The sequence below is a fragment of the Gadus morhua genome, chromosome 21, assembly GCF_902167405.1.
Source record: "Gadus morhua chromosome 21, gadMor3.0, whole genome shotgun sequence".
NCBI classification, from domain to species: Eukaryota; Metazoa; Chordata; class Actinopteri; order Gadiformes; family Gadidae; genus Gadus; species Gadus morhua.
Genome location: NC_044068.1, coordinates 7,961,701 through 7,979,194, shown reverse-complemented (window position 1 = coordinate 7,979,194; position 17,494 = coordinate 7,961,701). Strand labels below are relative to the sequence as shown.

The following is a 17,494-nucleotide window of genomic DNA, read 5'->3' as shown; positions in this document are numbered from 1 at the left end:
AAAACCCTGAAATCTTTATTGAAAATATGCATACATAACACTTCTTCTACACAATGATACAAAACAGTACAATCACTTTTGTAAATAACACGTACAACTCAAACCCACACATCTCTCCCACCCAAAACCAAATTACTGCCCAGAGATGCTAGTTTAGCCCTCAATATTCCTCCATGACCACTTTACTGACCCAAGAAGGGGATAAGACATTTTAGAATAAGGAGCAACTCCCCTGATTAAAACCCCACAAAATAACGGAATAGACACCAAATTGCATACAGACACAGAGTATGCCACCAGCAGATCTTCTGAAATTTCCCATCGGCGTGGAGGAAGAGATGCAAGCCTGTCCGCAGGTCCAGCAGTTCAAACGGAAATCGGAGACCGTTGAGTTTCAAGACGATTGACCCACGAACACCAGACGGAAAGCCCACGGTGTATATAAGCCTCATGAGTTTGGTTTGGATAACAGGTGGACGACTAGCAACTGCCAAGTAAAAGCTGGCACACACTCACACACACGCACCAGAAAGAGAGCTATAATTCAACAGAAACATGCGAAGAAGAAGAGTTTCACATGAAGGTATCTCTTTTAAAGGCGAGGGGTGGATAGTTGGAACCTGAAAATAGTCATACTCCTAGGCAACAGATTTCCCAAGACCCATACTCCTATTGGGACAGGTATAAAACGGTGCATATTGATTTTTATTAGTAGTGGTAGATATATTAAAATAAGTCCAAAAGGAAAAAAGTAAGAGTAACTAGGAGGATTTAAAAATAAAAAGGACTCCGAAAGTCTAGTTATATTTTAATATAATCATACAGGGATAGCGGTCAACCAAAAAAAAATTATATATGAGAACAAAACGTAAAGTAACAAAAAGTTCAATAAAAACAGACAGAAAAGCATTGTTTTAAACCTTTTTATCAGTCTGTATCAAATAGTCATATCTGAAAACGGGAAGAAAACCTTGAATGATGCTGTGGCCACTGAACAACTTGGTGGGTGTGTGTGAGGGGTCTTTAGTTATCCTTCCAAGCCCCCGAAATGTGTGGCAGCCTCAAAATGAGGCTGTTATGCTTTGTGGGTTTGTGTTCCCTGATGTGTCATGTACAATATTATATTCCACCCCCGTGTCAGGTCACATTGAGGGCAAAACAAGGAATTAAACTCTTCGGGGGTTTTCTCCTCAGGGTTGGTAAACATTAACAAAACGTTTTAGTTTTCAAACTTGGGAGGAGTCTTGATAGAATAGAACCAAATAGATTCCGGTCTTCGTCTCAAGAGAAAAGCAAAAGACCAGTCAAAGTGCAATGGGGGAACGGAGGAGGGTTGAACGTACTGAAGGTGTTTGTGCAAATGTGTGACGAGGAAGGCAGTCAGGTTTGTGTCTCGCTAAATTAGGAACATTCCCCAAGCACTGTCCCTGGGCTTGTAGCTTTTCCGGTTATTGCTGCCTCTAAACCATGACCCTTCAGTGATTACAATCATGAACATCTTTGAAATCAACCTTTACTCATAACGCGCCCGGTAACAACTGATGGCGAAAAGAATGAATCAAAAAGGTCAGAATACACCTTCAACTCCACCCGGGTTACCCCCTTCAAAGTAAGACTGCCAATGCCAACAAACCATCATTGGAAGGATGTGTGGTAAGGAGAAATATATTTATATATATTTATATATAAAACAGATTCAATGTAAAAGAAAAGCCCCAGATTAAAAAAGCAAAAAGCAAAATATGTTTTTACAAAATGGCTCTCAAGTTTTCATTAGTTCCACAGATAGAGGTCGCTATGGGGCTTTGGATAACTTAAGAGTTGATTTAAAAGCCTTTTACAATATTAACTGGTGGATTTAAGGGGCAGCAGTGGGGGTTTGGGGTGAGGGAGGGGGGGGGAGAGAGAGAGCAAGTTTCTTCTGCTGGTGTAAGTTTAGCACGGGCTTACAAAACAAACATACACACAAATACAAACAGCACACCCACACTGATGCAGGTATACATGCGCCTGCCCTCATACACATACATACATACATACACACACACACACACACACACACACGCCAAGTGTAGTCATTAGTGTGCAAAGAGAGGGGTTTCTAATGCTCTTTTGTGTCTGCGAGCGTGTCTCTTAGACAGAGGTTATAGAAAATGGCGGTAAAGCAAAGCCCTGGTTTTGCAGTTAACGGTCTCCTCGCCAATGATATGCAACTAAAGTCCCTCTTGGTTACATCTTCTCTTGCAGGGGAGGGGGGAGATGTGCGATAGCTAGCTCAACTGTGTGATGATTGGGTGGGGGCTTCATCCTACAGACAACACCACAGATACTTCTGGTTCAGATTGTATAATTACGGGAATGGAAAAAATAACTAAAATAGAACCCCAAGCAACTTTGTCCTAAATGAAAGAAACCAAGGGACAGTGTATTCTTCACACTAAAGCTTTCAATGGCCACGCTCTCTACTCCAAGCCAAGAGTCACCTCTTAAAAGGGGAATAACGCCGGGATCATCAAGAAAAACAAATTCAACATCGAGCATAATCTTTTTTTTGTGTCTTCTTTTGTCGGTTGGTTGACCAGTGTTTTTTTAAAGATTTTTTTTTTGTAGCCTTCGTCCAACGACTCGAGTGCCAAGAATATAGCTTAGAGTAAGAAGAGCAAGAAGATAAAACACATACATACAGAAGAGTTGCTATACCCCCCTGTACACCATCCACCCCAGAACACCCCCATGCCGGTCTCCATGTATACACACACACGCACACATATATACACGCACACACATATACATATATGTATCGATATATATATATATATATGTGAGGGATAGAAAGGCAGACAGACTTCGTCCGAAGATTATACGCCGAGTCTGCAGTGTCTGTCTTTGAGGGAGACCAGGGAGGATGGGCAGCACGATGTTGGGTTCCTCGTCGGAGGTGGAGGCGGCTCTCGCAAGAGACTTTTGGACGCCTGGGGGCTTGTGAAGGGGAGGCTGTGGTGGGGTGGGTGGTGGTAGCCTCCGGGGAGCGACTTGCTTTCCAAATCTCTGGCTAACAATCAGGGGTTTGGATGAAGACCTGGATGTTTGCTGAGTGCCTTTTTTTCATTCCCGCCACCTCCACAGTTTTCGTCTGGGTCGGAACATGAGGCAGTTTGAATTTTTCCTCTCGCCTTTTTTTATTTGCTCTCAGGTGGTTGTTTGTTTGTTGTCGGTGACTTGTGTGTGGTCGTTATTCTTCTGGTTGCGGTTGGAAGTCAATGGCCCGGCTATTTCGTCGTGGACTTGTGGTTTTAGTTTTGAGAGACGACAGCTGTTGTACTTTCAGTCACCATCAACTATCCATGGTACTGCAGTTTTCTAGGGAGGATCAAAAAGTACTTGATTAGTTGGGTACATAGGAACTTTATTAATCCCTCGTGAAGGTTCCCTCAGGAAATTGCACATCAAGCAGCAGCAAAAACCATGTTACAAATAGAATAAGAGTTAAAAACAAGCATAAATGTGCAAAAGTACAAAATGCATAAATAAATATATGCTGGGAAACAATAATAGAAGAACACTATGCAAGCCAATTTTTACATGAGGGGTTTAATACCGTGCCATGACACAAATACAACTTTGCCAACTAGGATATTAAAACGGAGGATAAACAGAATGACCGACGGGGAGCCTTCACTCCACCCAACTGTCACTGGAGAAACACCTAGTGCCGTTACCGTTCGGTCCGTCGGGCTCCTGCGTTTCGAGGAATGGCGCCGGCCCCCAGATGCGCACCGTACCGTCGTCCGAGGCGGACGCCATGAGCCCCGGGATGGCGGGGTTCCAGCTCACGCAGTTGACGGTGCGCGTGTGGCCCGTCAGCTCGGCGATGGGCAGCTCGCTGCGACGGTGCCAGATGTACACCTTGTGGTCTGGGCGGGGACAGGACGGGGTCAACGGGACAGGCTAAGAAAAACTTTAGACAAGCTCAAATATAAACCAAGCCATGATTATTTTGCTATGAATATAATGCATATTCTTTTCCTAGAGAAAACATACGCAATCCACATATTAGGATCATCCAGGTGGTAACTTCGTAACATAACTAAAACTAAAAAGAGCGTAGACAAGGAAGGCGCCTGCGCTGCATGCATTAAAGGTCTCGGGACGAGGAGCCACTGTTCATTATTCATGCTATGGCGTTGTCTCAGGAGACGGCCGCACCTTCGCTGCCGCTGGCGATGAAGTCTTCGTTGTGTCCTCCGAAACAGGAGTGGATGGTATAGAAGCCCTGGGTGACTCCCTGGTACTTCCTCACCAGTACCCGGTCCTGCAGGTCCCACAGGTGGACGCCCTGATGCAAACATAGTCGGGGAGAAAAAGCAATTAGAAAGGCAATTTATTATTTATTTATTTTTTTTAATTAATTTTAAATAATCAATTGAATTTTCTTTTCCTTTTTTGTTGGTTGATAAGCTTGATCAGATGATCAGATCAGACATTTTTTGCACTCCCTATCCAGTGCAGAAAGGGTGAGCTTCATGGATAACTATAACGGCACAGATCTAGCGTAGGGGATGTTAATGACACTCGACTCACCTGAGTTGCTACATTTAACAAAGCTAATCTTCCATTCTTTGAAACAGTAAACGACATTATCGGGTGGTCCTCCTGTACTCTGTGGGAAAAAAACAAAGAAACATGGGTTAAAACATGAACAAAACAATGCATTACGACCCATTTATACAACCCGTTTATAAACAAGGAAACCCCCCCCCCCCCCCCCCCCATCTAGTCGTGTTTTCTACCAACCACAACGTGAGTCACACGTACATGTTTCGGTCGGTGAGGTCCTCAAAGTTGTAACCGCGAATACGTTGGTGGGTGTCCGAGGCCAACACCGTCCTCCCGTCGCCTAGACACCACAGACACTGTACCCTCACGCCTTCCCAGGAGTCCAGCAGGTTACCGTCCAGGTCCTACACACAGTACACATATTCAGCGGACGCATCCTGTAATAAGGTCATTCAACCACGAAGGTACAAACCTGAAATTGCAAGAATCATGCCGGTGGCATAACATTCAGGGCTGGGTATTGGTAAGGACACGGTTCTATTCGATTTAGATACAATTCGATTTGATACTACTAATAAGATCAACATTTATATCCGTGACAGATACTCCCCGGATAATTCATAAAAGTGTACCTTCTGACACAATATGGGCATTATTGATGTTCTTTGGATAAAGTTTACCCCAAAAAGTATTACACCATATCACTATTCTTTATCAGGCACGGAATAAACTATTCACAGTACTGTATGCTTTCATGAACTTAAATCGAATTTTAAATGCATGCCCTTAATTGATAATTGCGTTTCTGTAGTTAAGCTCGACACTCAATGTGTTACAAATAACATTTGGCGAAAACCTTCAGCGAATACAATTAACTTAAATATGACATGATATCATATTCGATTGCAGAGGGCAGCTGGACGGCCTAACCCCCTAATTGTAACAACCCAGGTTTGCACCCTTGATCCAGAAGCACATGTCATTCCCTCTCCTCTCAACCCACTTTCCGGTCTCTCTTCACTAACCTGTCCATAAAAAGGCATCAACGCCTAACAAAGAAATGTGCAATTAATCGAAAAAAATCTAATATTTTAACCTGGCCCTAATAAGCCCATCAAATTAGCCATCTGTTTGATTATTTAAACGGTAGAGGTCACACGCAACCCTAGTTAGTACACACACTCCAACCCCCACTCTGCACCCCGCCCCCACACACAGGATTATCTATGCCAGATAACCACATGCACGTCTCGGTTGACCTTGGAATGTACAGCATGTTAGTAATGACCGCCTGCAACAGCGCCACCCGTAGTCTCACAAAAAGTGCATAAAAACACTCCACTTTCAACCAATTGGGAACAACGACTGCAAAATAACCCAATGTACAGGTTGACTTGTTCTCGTCCTACTTGGGGCTTATTGGATAAAACGTCTTCTCACTACACTCTTACAGGGTCTTCCCCCCACCCCCCCGATCAGTAGAAGCCTGAAAATGATGTCAGAGGACTCAGCCCTCCTTAGTGTAGTATTACAGCAAAGCCGGCATATTTAAGGACCAGTTTCCTTGGTAGTCATTGATTATGCATGAATAAATAGTGGCACGATGCATACCACAAATAGAAATATGTTAATTAAAACAGGATAAACACATAGATCCCGTAAGACTTCCGTATGTAATTCAGCACAAAAGGCAGCATAAAAACAGACTTTGCTTTTGACGAATACATTGAAAATGAACCCATTTCCATGACATGAAACTAGGGATGCACCGAAATGATTTTTTTTGTCCGAAATCGAATATACTGAAACAGTTGGACGAAAGCCGAAACCGAATACCGAATGTGGCTTTTGCCGTTTTTCATTCAATTGGCTTTAATTTTTCACCATTGCATAAATCAAACAATAAAATGTCCTTTATAAACTTTGTCTCGCTTTTCAATAAAACAAAAATCGATTGCAAATTTGATGCAAAATATTTATTTAATACTGAACGTTTTCCAACATTCCAGCAGACCTAATAGCAAGAATTTAAGAACAATTTACCTTTAAATAAATGATTAAAACATTTTTCTTTATTATTATTATTATTTTTTTTTTAATCAAAAATAAAAATGTTTGGTGTATTTTTTTTGGCCTTTTTACGCCTTCAGCCGGAATCGAAAATTATGTTTTGGGGCATTTTTGGCCGAACATTTTCGGTGGTCGAATATTCGGTGCATCCCTACATGAAACATGCACATCACAGCTAGGCCACCCCTCATTGACCTCAGAGAACAACAACAACAACAACAGCAGCAGCAGCAGCAGAAAACGGGCTCAGGAGGTTCACAGATTCCTGATCAATATCTGGGAGGATCCGTTGGCCCAGTGAGCTGCCTGCCTCAGTCAAAACAAGCCCCCCCCCCCCCCCCCCTCAAGGCAACGGCCTGTTATTCTCACCTCCCTCCCCCACAGACCCTTCATGGCGTTTCAGTATCTCTAGTTGATATCAGTGTGCAAACAAAAAAAAGGTGAGGAAAGGCTTATGAAAACCAAACAATAACAAACATTTGCCATGTCGATATAAACGCAAAAAAAACATGTTTTTTCATTTAATGTATATTCCGTCCTTTGGAGGAGACGTAAAACTGCGGTCCTGACTCACTGAGGTCGTAAAAGATCGCAGGGCACTGATCGCAAAGAGTAGTGGCTTCCCCCGTTGTCCTGGCCCAACCAGGCTCATTCAATCTGGCCCCCTAATCATCCTCCTGTATAATTGGCTGAATCATTAATTCCCTCACTCTCCACCTCAAGCTGGTGTGTGGTGAGCGTTGTGGCGCAGATTGGCTGCCGTGCATCACCCAAGTGGGTGCTACAAACAGGTGGTGGTTAGTGAGGTTCCCACTTCACTGTAAAGCGTCTTTGAGTGTCTAGAAAAGCGCTATATAAATTCAATCCATTATTATATATACACACACCTGCTATAACTTATATTTATAAAATCTATGCAGACCTGTGATTAAAAGAGTATAGCACCATGTACTCACACATTGGTAGAACTGCCCCCTCTGTCCCCCTGTGACAAAGCGCTTGCCGTCTGGGTTCCACGCGACGCTGGTCAGGCTGTCTTCATGGGACTGGGACATCTTGGTCCGCAACTCCCCCGTCTGGCCACCAGGGGGCGGAGCGAAGGGGGGGGGGGGGGAAGAGAGAGAGAGAGAGAGAGAGAGAGAGAGAGAGAGAGAGAGAGAGAGAGAGAGAGAGAGAGAGAGAGAGAGAGAGAGAGAGAGAGAGAGAGAGAGAGAGAGAGAGAGAGAGAGAGAGAGAGAGAGAGAGAGAGAGAGAGAGAGAGAGAGAGAGAGAGAGAGAGAGAGAGAGAGAGAGAGCGAGAGCGAGAGCGAGAGCGAGAGAGAGAGAGAGAGAGAGAGAGAGACAAGCAGGCGGGTAAGGAGGGCAGAAGTGGGGGATGGGGACGGGAAATAAGAGGAATGAAAGGAGGACGGCGGGGGAGGGGTGAATGACAGGAGAGGGAGTGAAAGAGAGACGGGGTCGTTGAGTACACGGCTTATGGAATATCTATGGGGGAGAGAGACTATCGCGGAGTCGTGCACAGAGATTTGCCTGTGCACCGATCAAGCGGCCACTTGTTCACCTATTTTGAAATATTCTCACTGGAGAGAGCCAACCGAGTGCCTCCAGAACTATCCCAGCTCTCTCCGGCGTGTGTGCAGAGGGGCAGGTTAACAGACTATACTGAGGGAGGCTTAAAGCCCGACATAACCACATCCTGGACCCGATACCTTGATACAGAAGAGTTGTTCCATGATTTCTCACACACACACACACACACACACACACACACACACACACACACACACACACACACACACACACACACACACACACACACACACACACACACACACACACACACACACACACACACACACACACACACACACACAGAAGAGAAACTGCAGGGAAAATCCTGATTTATGTGGATGACCAGACGGGTGCAATTGTCGAATGGAATCCAAGATACTTGGTCCACTTGGTATACATTATACTGCGTCTTCCCGTCTACAGGTAGCGGGAGTAAGGATGCATACACTGGGCCTGGCGGTGTCCCTGCGCGTGTACGCACCTGGATGTTCCAGAGCCAGAGCTCGGAGCAGTCGTCGGGTCCGCAGGCGATCAGGTAGGTGTTGTCTGGGCTCCACGCTAGGTAGGAGACACCGTAGGCATGGCCCTCCAGGGTCCGCAGCAGCTTCAGCTGGTGCGTCTCCTGGAGCACGGAAACGGGTGCAGGGATAAACTCTTTGACACGGAAGGCTAAAAATACTTGAATTGAAGCCCGTCATGTGAACCACAATATAGACTTATTTCTGTCTTGTTTTTTTACCACGTAAAATAAGACAAAACTGAGAAATGAATGAGTCAATTTCCACTGACTGTGACGTCCACTAAACGGTTGAACCGTGTGTTTATTTATAATTACTGCTCGAATGAAAAGAAGCGTACCAAAGGGACCGGTGAGAGCATGGCGTAAGAATTATCAACGTCTGAAACAAATGACTGAACGGGGTCGGACACTCACTCACTCTGTGTCTGTGTCTCTCTCTCTGTGTGTGTGTCTCTGTGTGTGTGTGTGTGTGTGTGTGTGTGTGTGTGTGTGTGTGTCTCTGTGTGTGTGTGTGTGTGTGTGTGTGTGTGTGTGTGTGTGTGTGTGTGTGTGTGTGTGTGTGTGTGTGTGTGTGTGTGTGTGTGTGTGTGTGTGTGTGTGTGTGTGTGTGTGTGTGTGTGTGTGTGTGTGTGTGTTCGTGTTCGTGTGTGTGTACATACCGGGTCCACTTGCCAAACGATGACAGTGGTGTCTTTGGAGCCAGTGGCCAGCTTGGTGCCGTCGTGAGAGAACTTGCAGAACCAGACTTCGTTACAGTGCTCTGTGAGGATCTGCTGCGTGTAGCAGGGGAACTGTTTCCTGCAATTAGGAGAGTTTAGTGGTCACAAGAGGCCGAGGTTTGGCACAACCAATTACATGCAACGCAAGACCAGTTTACCCCTTATCAACTGTTAACAACTGTTATGAGCATTTATAAAATGTTTACTTTGGAGGTCATGAAAACATATCATTCACAGTAATTACTTTCAAAATACAGATCTGTTAAATGTCAATACTTTGCAAATACCCCTCCCCTCCATTAAAACACATCTTATCTTAGCTCTTTTAGTAGTAGAAGCACACATGCGTGTCGTAGCATTAGCACGCATGCTAGTCACAGCATTAGCACACATGCTAGTCATGGCATTAGCGCATGCTAATCCTAACAGCAGCACACATGCTAGTCATAGCATCAGCGCCCGCTAGTCATAGCATTAGCAAATGCTACTCAGAGCATGGGCATGCATGTTAGTCAAAGCATAAGCTACAAATGCTGGTCGTTCTATTACCGCATGCCAGTAGTAGCGCACATGCTAGCCCCTTGCGCTACTGACCGGCTGCAGACGTGGTCCAGGAGGAGGGAGACCGAGTCCAGGCTGCTGTCCAGCTTGGTGTTGTGGTAGAGGCAGCGGTCCCTCTGGAGCTCCACCGCCTGCCTGAGCAGCGTCTGCATCCGCCGCGGGGGCAACATCACCGAGGGAGGCAGGTACGCTGAGGTGGGAGAGAGAGAGCGAGGAGGGGAAGACGGGGAGGGAGAGCCATCGAGAGACGGATGAGTGGTGGTGGAGTCGCCGGTGTTCCCGACGTTTATCGAACGTTCAGTCATATCACACACGTTTCTCTGCAGGAGAGATGTGGTTATTCTATTTTTGTCGCATGGTTTCTCTCACTCTGTAGTTTGTCCAGCAGTCTGCTGCGAGAGGCAATGCCCTTTCCCTCCCACTCTGCCTTGGCTCTCAGGTCCTCTGCATGGCTGCACATCAGGTACCTGAAATGCAAACAACAACCTTGATGAGAGAAGGCTTTAATGAAGATTGAGGAAATTGTTGTTATTATTAGTCAACTATCTGAACTAGACACAGTATTTCCAGACTTTGATGCCTTTGGCAAAAGCAAAGTCCTTTTATGAACAAATGACCCATGGGAATACAGCAAGCCAACTCATGCCATGTAGCTTTAAGAATTGAGAGGGAACACATTGCTCATATGCAGCCTTTCGTCCATGACATCATCCTCCACTACAAACAGATGCACTTCTGATTACGAGTAATGAACTCAGTATTAAGTGTCAAGGACATGTATCCGGTCTGGTAGTTGGTTGATGAATCAAAGGCAGATCAGAGAGGAGAGGAATGAGCGATCTTATCGAAATGGATGTCAGGCTAGCAAGAATGAGCAGCTGACAAATCAATAGGTCAGCCACTCCCATCGCTTATTTAATCTGGAAAGACATTTTGAGTTTGAGATTGGGTAGGTGCTAAACGGATTTGGATCGTAACTAATGACCAGATCATAATAACTTCCATGATTTCCAGAGCTAAGGTTCGCACACACACACGTTGGTCGGGACATAACAAACCAGTGTGGTTTGTTTTCCATTACGACTGCACAACGAACAAACCAGAAGGAAGCAGACGGTACAATAAAACAAGAGGAAGAAAAAAACAGGATGTTCTCTGCTATTGTACGTCCTCTGAATGAACTCCTTTCAAAAAGGTGCATTAAGGTGGAGACATTCTTCAATGCAGTCTCCATTAAAAAGGTGCAGTGCGAGTAGATTCTCGTCCAAAAGTGGATATCCGAGGTGAGGAGTCTCCTTCGAGGTAGTCCGTGCAGGGTGATTCCATCAACTGCCATTTAGCGGTTAATAACTGCTAAGTGACAGTTTAGCATGGATGAGTAAGGGAGAGGCTTTCATTAAGGAGATTTGGTTCTCTCTATTTCTGCTGCAGACTCCATGGGGAGCCCGGTGAAGACAAAGGTGACCTCGAGAACAGGACCGGCACAAAAAGGGTTGCAGCTTATCGTTACACAAAAGGTGCATGCAGTGGTCCACACACACACACACACACACACACACACACACACACACAGATCATATAGCGAAGGGTTAAGCACTTATCTTTCATTCATGTAATTCTGAACACACACACGGTTTATTTGTAGTAATAAAAAAAAGAAAAGGCATTTGCAATTACAATACCTGCAGTAATAATTGTGCAATGTTGTGACACTGGCACCCTTTGCCCGGCCACTGCGTGTATATTTACATACGTTTACATACGAGGCGATTTGCGGAAGGTTTCGACGACAATATCAAGTGAAGGGTTGGGAACCACTGCTCTAGATGTTGGCGAATAGGGAAGGACGAGGTGGATTTGCTGTGCCACCCGCGAGAGCCGTATGAATGGATGCGCGACAGGAACGGGAGCAGTTGGAGGAGGTGTTGGACGTGGTGGCGTACCCGCTGAGGACGTGGATGCGGTCCGTGTTGTACTTTAGCGGTGTGAGCTCGCCGCGGAGCACCTGCAGGGCCTCCAGCACCTTGCCGTCCTCCAGGTACTCCAGGTACTTTTGCTGCAACAGCAGGAACTTCATCCGCTGCACGCAGCGCCCCCCGGTGGTGAGGAGGGGAGGGAAAGGGACAGAGAGGAGGGAGGGAAGGAGAGAAACGCAGTACGGAATGAGACCAAGACCGCCCTACATCCATAAATATGGAAGTTATCAATCAAAAAGACAATTATCCTCAATTGAAATGCCTTTTTTTAAGGCTTCCCTGCATGTTTTTTGAAGCACTGGGAGAGGTGCTCCTCCGATGCTAACTGAACGCTTGGTCAATAATAATGGAGACGACTGATAATAGAGTGTGAATCACTCGTGGCTACAGCTCCATGCAGACATCTAAGGGATTCAAAAGGGACCGTTTCTTATCTGAACCTCGCAGTGCGTGCCACAGCCCCGGAGAGAAGGCTTGCAAACTTCCCAATAGAGGCAAATACAAGACAGATATAAGCGCAAACAGACACACACACACACGCGTACAAACACCTGTTTGGGCCTACAGATTATTTGCAAAGAACGATCACATGACTACTGCAATCGTTTTAGGACTTACATCAGCTGCAAGTAAAAAGATAAGGCAACCCCTGAATGGAATACAAAATCAATTTAACGCTAAATGATGATTGATCCATGATACACCTCTGTAATAATACTGAAACCTGTCCCTCTAACAACTTCTACAAAAATGTCACAACCTTAATCTAACTATATGGTAGAATCATTAAACATGCAAATATATGAAGGTGATGTGGCACGTGTTCGATGGGTAAGGGTCCCTGGACGTGTGGGGAATGAATCCGTGCCACCCACCATGATCTGATGGCCATGTCATTAAGGGGTCACGCATGAGGGCCCTATTTGCATTAGTATCGATCCTGTAAAGCCAGAAAAGGGTGACTGTTGGTATGTTTTGAACCGTCCACCCTTCCTGTTGTGCTTGACAGATGTTCTAATACCAATCCACCCCCCCCCCCCCCACCCTCCCCGGGCAAAGACATAAGAGAGAGAGAGAGACAGATAGATACAGAAAGAGAGAGAGACATAGATAGATACAGAAAGAGAGAGAGAGAGAGAGGGAGAGAGAGAGGGAGAGAGAGAGAGAGGGGGGGGGAAGCTTACCACAATGGCATTGGGAGAATGCATCAGTGCTCTCAACTCGTTGAGATCATTCTCAGCCTGGTCCCACACAAAGAGGACGAGGGGATAGAGGGACAAAGAGAGAAATGGTTAGCTCAGCAGTTTCTACGCAGGCACAGGGGGGGAGGAAAGATAAATGACAATGTATACACAACAAAATAAACGTCCATTTTATGAGATGGCTTTAGAACCTATGGGAGATTGGAAAACGGGAGCAGACCATCCCCGAAACATTACAATAATCCGACACAAATCAAGTGTTGATTGCATACCGTACAATGTTTACATGAACAGGACCATTAATCGAAAAAGATGCATTAATGTAATTACTACTACTAATAAAAGTCAGGCCAAGTTTCAAAGAGGGAAGCTTAAGGCTTGGTAGTGACCTAACAGGCAAGTTGTGCAAACAACTACTACACCTGTTTTTTATTGCAATGGCACTCAGTTATTGTTCAATATAAGACTTATTTTTACTGCAGAGCCTTTGGCGTCGACTAACCTATTAACCTCAGTAGGCCTATGGTGAGGGCGCTGTTGCCTTTTCACGATTAACTCTAAAAATAATGGAGCCCTCTTTCAGCTCACCACAGGAACAATTACATGAGCGACCGCCGACAAGTACGTTTAGTTCCTGTTGGGGTATAAAGCCACCTGAGGGAATTTAGTGAACTCTAGAACACAACAGAAGATGCATTCTGCTTTAACTGCAGCCCATAAGAACTTTGTATTGCCATCAGCCAGCCATAGCTTTCCATCCACCCACCCTTGATATTAATTACACAGTCAAAAGGGTCATAGAGGGAAATGTTATTACCTAGGGTTATGGTATTGCCTCGCTATGGAAACCAGCTTCCAGGGTAAATTAGTTTTTTTTTATTACTCCTTCAAAATGGACGACGACTGCCTCTGGCTGCAGGCCAGTATATGTTGGCTCTTTACCAATGGCGCCATACTGAAAAGATAATCCAATGGTTTGCTTGGGTTTGATGCTACGAAAAGCCCACTGTCCTATAATCCCTTCCCTATGCATTCAGAGAGACTTACACCCAACACATAAAAGTGACGATGAATGCCAAAATGGACTTGAAGCTCAAATGAACAGCCTCTCTGACCACACAAGAGTGTCACTGGTCACCCGCATACACACACCTTGTCCCAGTCCCCCTCCATGACATGGTTGCGGAACTTGGTGGCCGAGGAGTGTTCAAGTCTGCACCCCGACTCCTGCATCAGCAGGTCCACCGTTTGACTGCAGAGGAAGTACACAGGAAGACCCTTAAAGGTGACTGCATCAGCGAGGTGAGGCTGAGAAATGGTGATGAAATAATTCAAAACGCGTTTAAAGACATTGTCAACAACAGATTCACCAGGGGACGTGTACATCAACCATTTATTTTAACTAAGGCAGAGCTGGATTAAGAGACTACCATTTAGAGCTGGATTAGCATGTAGTCTTTTAACTTTGTCTATGTCCATACCTGTGGAATTTAAGAGGATATATTGTATCCGGAAAAGATATGGGGTTTTGTAATGTGCATCTCTTTGACAATATGTTGATTGCCTCCGCATATTTGACCCTAAAAGTGTTATTAAAATGGTGAAATACATAATTTAATGTGTGCTTTTGTTTGTTCCTAACAGCTTACTTCACAGCTTAAGGCTACATCTAACTACAGAGTTAAGATATTACTGCAATCCATTATTCTACAGTGCACTTGTTGGTAAAGGTGATAGGCAACATTTTTAATGTAAGCCTTTTTATGAATCTGGGCATGCCTAATGATAGGGTTACATTGAAAATGAAATAACTCATGTGGAATTGAAAAGGAAATGTGTTGTTAAACGTTGGCAGTTAATAGCCAAGACATCAATCAATAAATAAAGAACCCTTCAACTGCTTTGTACGGTAGTTGATGCTTGTGACCATTTCCGACTGGGAGAAGAAGGGGCTGCTGACAGTTTGGCAAAATGACATCATCCGCAGGTAGCAATGGAATGGCGCAGCAGCAACAGCAGCCGTGTGTTCAGAGTAGGGCATTCATTCTCTGCTCTTGTCTCTACTTTATACTGCCGTGCAATGGTGGCTTAACACAAGACAGTGAACTTAGCCGAGAGCTGCAGAGGTCTCGCAGTCGAATGGTGTATTTTCGGGTCCCTATGGTGACAGTGGCCGATCCAAACTCAGAAGACTAGAAATAAATCTCTCGCAGAGGCTTGGTTCGTCCAGTGTATGCTATACTATAATTAGAATGAAACCCACCGTTTCTAATCTAAAACAGCTGGTTTTGACGCGCATTCCTGGGCCGCCATGAAACTGTATACTACGCCAATGAGAGAAACGACCCGTCTTCTAGAGGAATGACTCGCACACACAATGCACATGCCATACATTACCGTCATAATATGAAATGGCATTATGTGGTTTAAGTGTATGTGTACTGTCAACATGCATTCATTTAGTGAATAAATGGATAAAAACATGTGTGCGGGTAAAACATGCAAATAAACAATAAATAGCTGTTAAATCTATGCGATGTTGTTCTGGCGTATGACAGTCTAAATGGGTTTAAAGAGTACATCCGTGGTTTGAACCCGAAAATAACTCCGGACAGTTTTCATAACCGTGTGTTAATGCAACTACGACTGACCCTGAATGGTTTGTCAGGTATTTAAAGACCGTGCATCCACGATGAAAACACCCGAGACCGTGGCGGATGTGGGTAGAAATCAACAATCCAACAGTTCTCGGTACATAAATCTTATCATATGTACACGGCTGATTAATTAATTGTATTCGCCACAATACAAGACTGGTGGTTTACAGATCTGCAACAACAGTTATTTTCTCGGGTTGTGTATTCTATGGATTGCGAGAAGCTGTAATTGGGCTTTCTGTCAAAAATTAAACACAACAACCCTGTTACAGATCATTCCCCCTTGTTCTGAGCACGATGGATGCGTGTTCAGTCCAATGGTTGACATCCCACTATGTTTTAAGACGTGCAGTTAGACAAATACAACACTGGAACGCAGGCTAGTGAAGTTAGCCACAGAGCTAACACTGTTATTGTGCAAGATGGACCCCTTCTTCTCTGAACTACACAGCTCACAGCTAACCCATCCCCCCATGTTTGTGTCTGTCCAAAGCAGTGATGGCTCTGGGACGATGATGGTCTGCCATCTCGCAGTTTTAACCCTCGACACACACATCGGGGGAGGATACGCCACAAGCTTACATGGGTTTAAGCTTTTCGTTCAATTGGCGGATCTGGTGAACTTACTTTAGCCCTAGTCCGTGGAGATGTTGTCCTATTAATCGGATGACATCTTCCTCCGCTTGAGAGAGTCGCTTCTTCTTCTTCGACGAGGCGTCAGAACCAGAAACCGTCGAGACGGTCCCAGAGCCTGGTCCTGTAGAAGCCCCGTTACTGGTACCGACACCATTACCGTTATTTGTGCTAGACAGCAGACCGTTTGAGTGTGTCCCACTACCCGAGGATGACTCCCCGTTTTGTGCGCTATTAAGACAGGAAAGCTCCGATGATTCTTGTCCTGCTCCGTTTGCCTGCATATTGATGCCGAGATTGCTGACTAGACTTCGATTAAAATGAATAGCTGAGGTGGCTTGAGAATGGAGAGAGGGAGAAGAAGAAGTAGTAGCAATTCCGAGTCCAACACCGTGAAGGCCCGCTCCGACTGTTGACGCCACGGGCTCTCCTGCTCCCTCCGCCGCCGAGGCTCGGTGTTTCTTCCGTGGGGGCGGTGACGCTCCGCCGGTGTCCGAGTCGGAGGAGGAGGAAGCGGAGGCCAGAGTTTCCTCACCGAGAGCGGCCGTGGTTAGAAGCCGGCGAAGCTCCGGGTGGGAAAGGAGGTTTCAGCTCCCAGTTTGTCGACACCTCGTCCCTATTGAACTGCGAAGAACTGACAAGTGCGAAAGCGCTGACAGTCGCCCCCGTTTTGTTGTTATTCTCCAAACAGCTGCAACACTAATGGAGTCCTGACGCGCTGACGTCACCGGAAATTCCTACACTACCATGTTTCCGGGTAGAGTTACCGTCCAGGAGTTACAGTGCTGCACACAAAACTCGTTTTAACATAATTAATAACGGAGCGTACAATTTCTATGTCTCTTAATTTTATTTTTGTCTCAGCATGAGAGTCAGCCGTGTTTTTCACTTTATTTTCGCCATTTTGCATGCATGTTGCACACGCAGAATTTGGAAATCATAAACCTGATTAAACTATTCATTAGAATAACGGACATTTCAGAGGTTTTTTTTGTTGCTTAAACTGTCCGGTTTATGTTTGTTTTAT

At 45.2% G+C, this 17,494-nt stretch overlaps 1 protein-coding gene across 2 annotated transcripts; it reads right to left on the bottom strand.

Moving 5' to 3' along the window:
- Positions 1-791: 791 nt before the first annotated feature.
- Positions 792-17,206, bottom strand: wdr26b (WD repeat domain 26b). 2 transcript variants are annotated; one of them, XM_030344669.1, is made up of 14 exons: positions 16,462-17,206; positions 14,330-14,429; positions 13,160-13,216; positions 11,943-12,079; positions 10,369-10,466; positions 9,988-10,189; positions 9,379-9,517; positions 8,681-8,821; positions 7,584-7,703; positions 4,816-4,961; positions 4,582-4,660; positions 4,207-4,336; positions 3,720-3,914; positions 792-3,360 (listed from the first exon to the last, which is right to left on the bottom strand). In XM_030344669.1, the coding sequence occupies exons 1-14, from the start codon at positions 16,749-16,751 to the stop codon at positions 3,335-3,337; spliced, it is 1,860 nt and encodes a 619-aa protein (XP_030200529.1). In that variant the 5' UTR covers positions 16,752-17,206; the 3' UTR covers positions 792-3,334. The 2 variants fall into 2 exon arrangements, with proteins under 2 accessions (XP_030200529.1, XP_030200530.1); XM_030344670.1 differs by having other exon boundaries at positions 10,033-10,189; positions 16,462-17,205.
- Positions 17,207-17,494: the final 288 nt, after the last annotated feature.

Excerpts from the sequence above, each read along its gene's own strand:
- wdr26b (XM_030344669.1), bottom strand. The coding sequence starts at position 16,751 with ATGCAGGCAAACGGAGCAGGACAAGAATCATCGGAGCTTTCCTGTCTT. Across the intron at positions 8,822-9,378 it reads TCGTTTGGCAAGTGGACCCG|GAGACGCACCAGCTGAAGCT; the intron begins GTATGTACACAC and ends TCCGTGCTCCAG. Across the intron at positions 7,704-8,680 it reads TCTGGCTCTGGAACATCCAG|ACGGGGGAGTTGCGGACCAA; the intron begins GTGCGTACACGC and ends CCTGGTGGCCAG.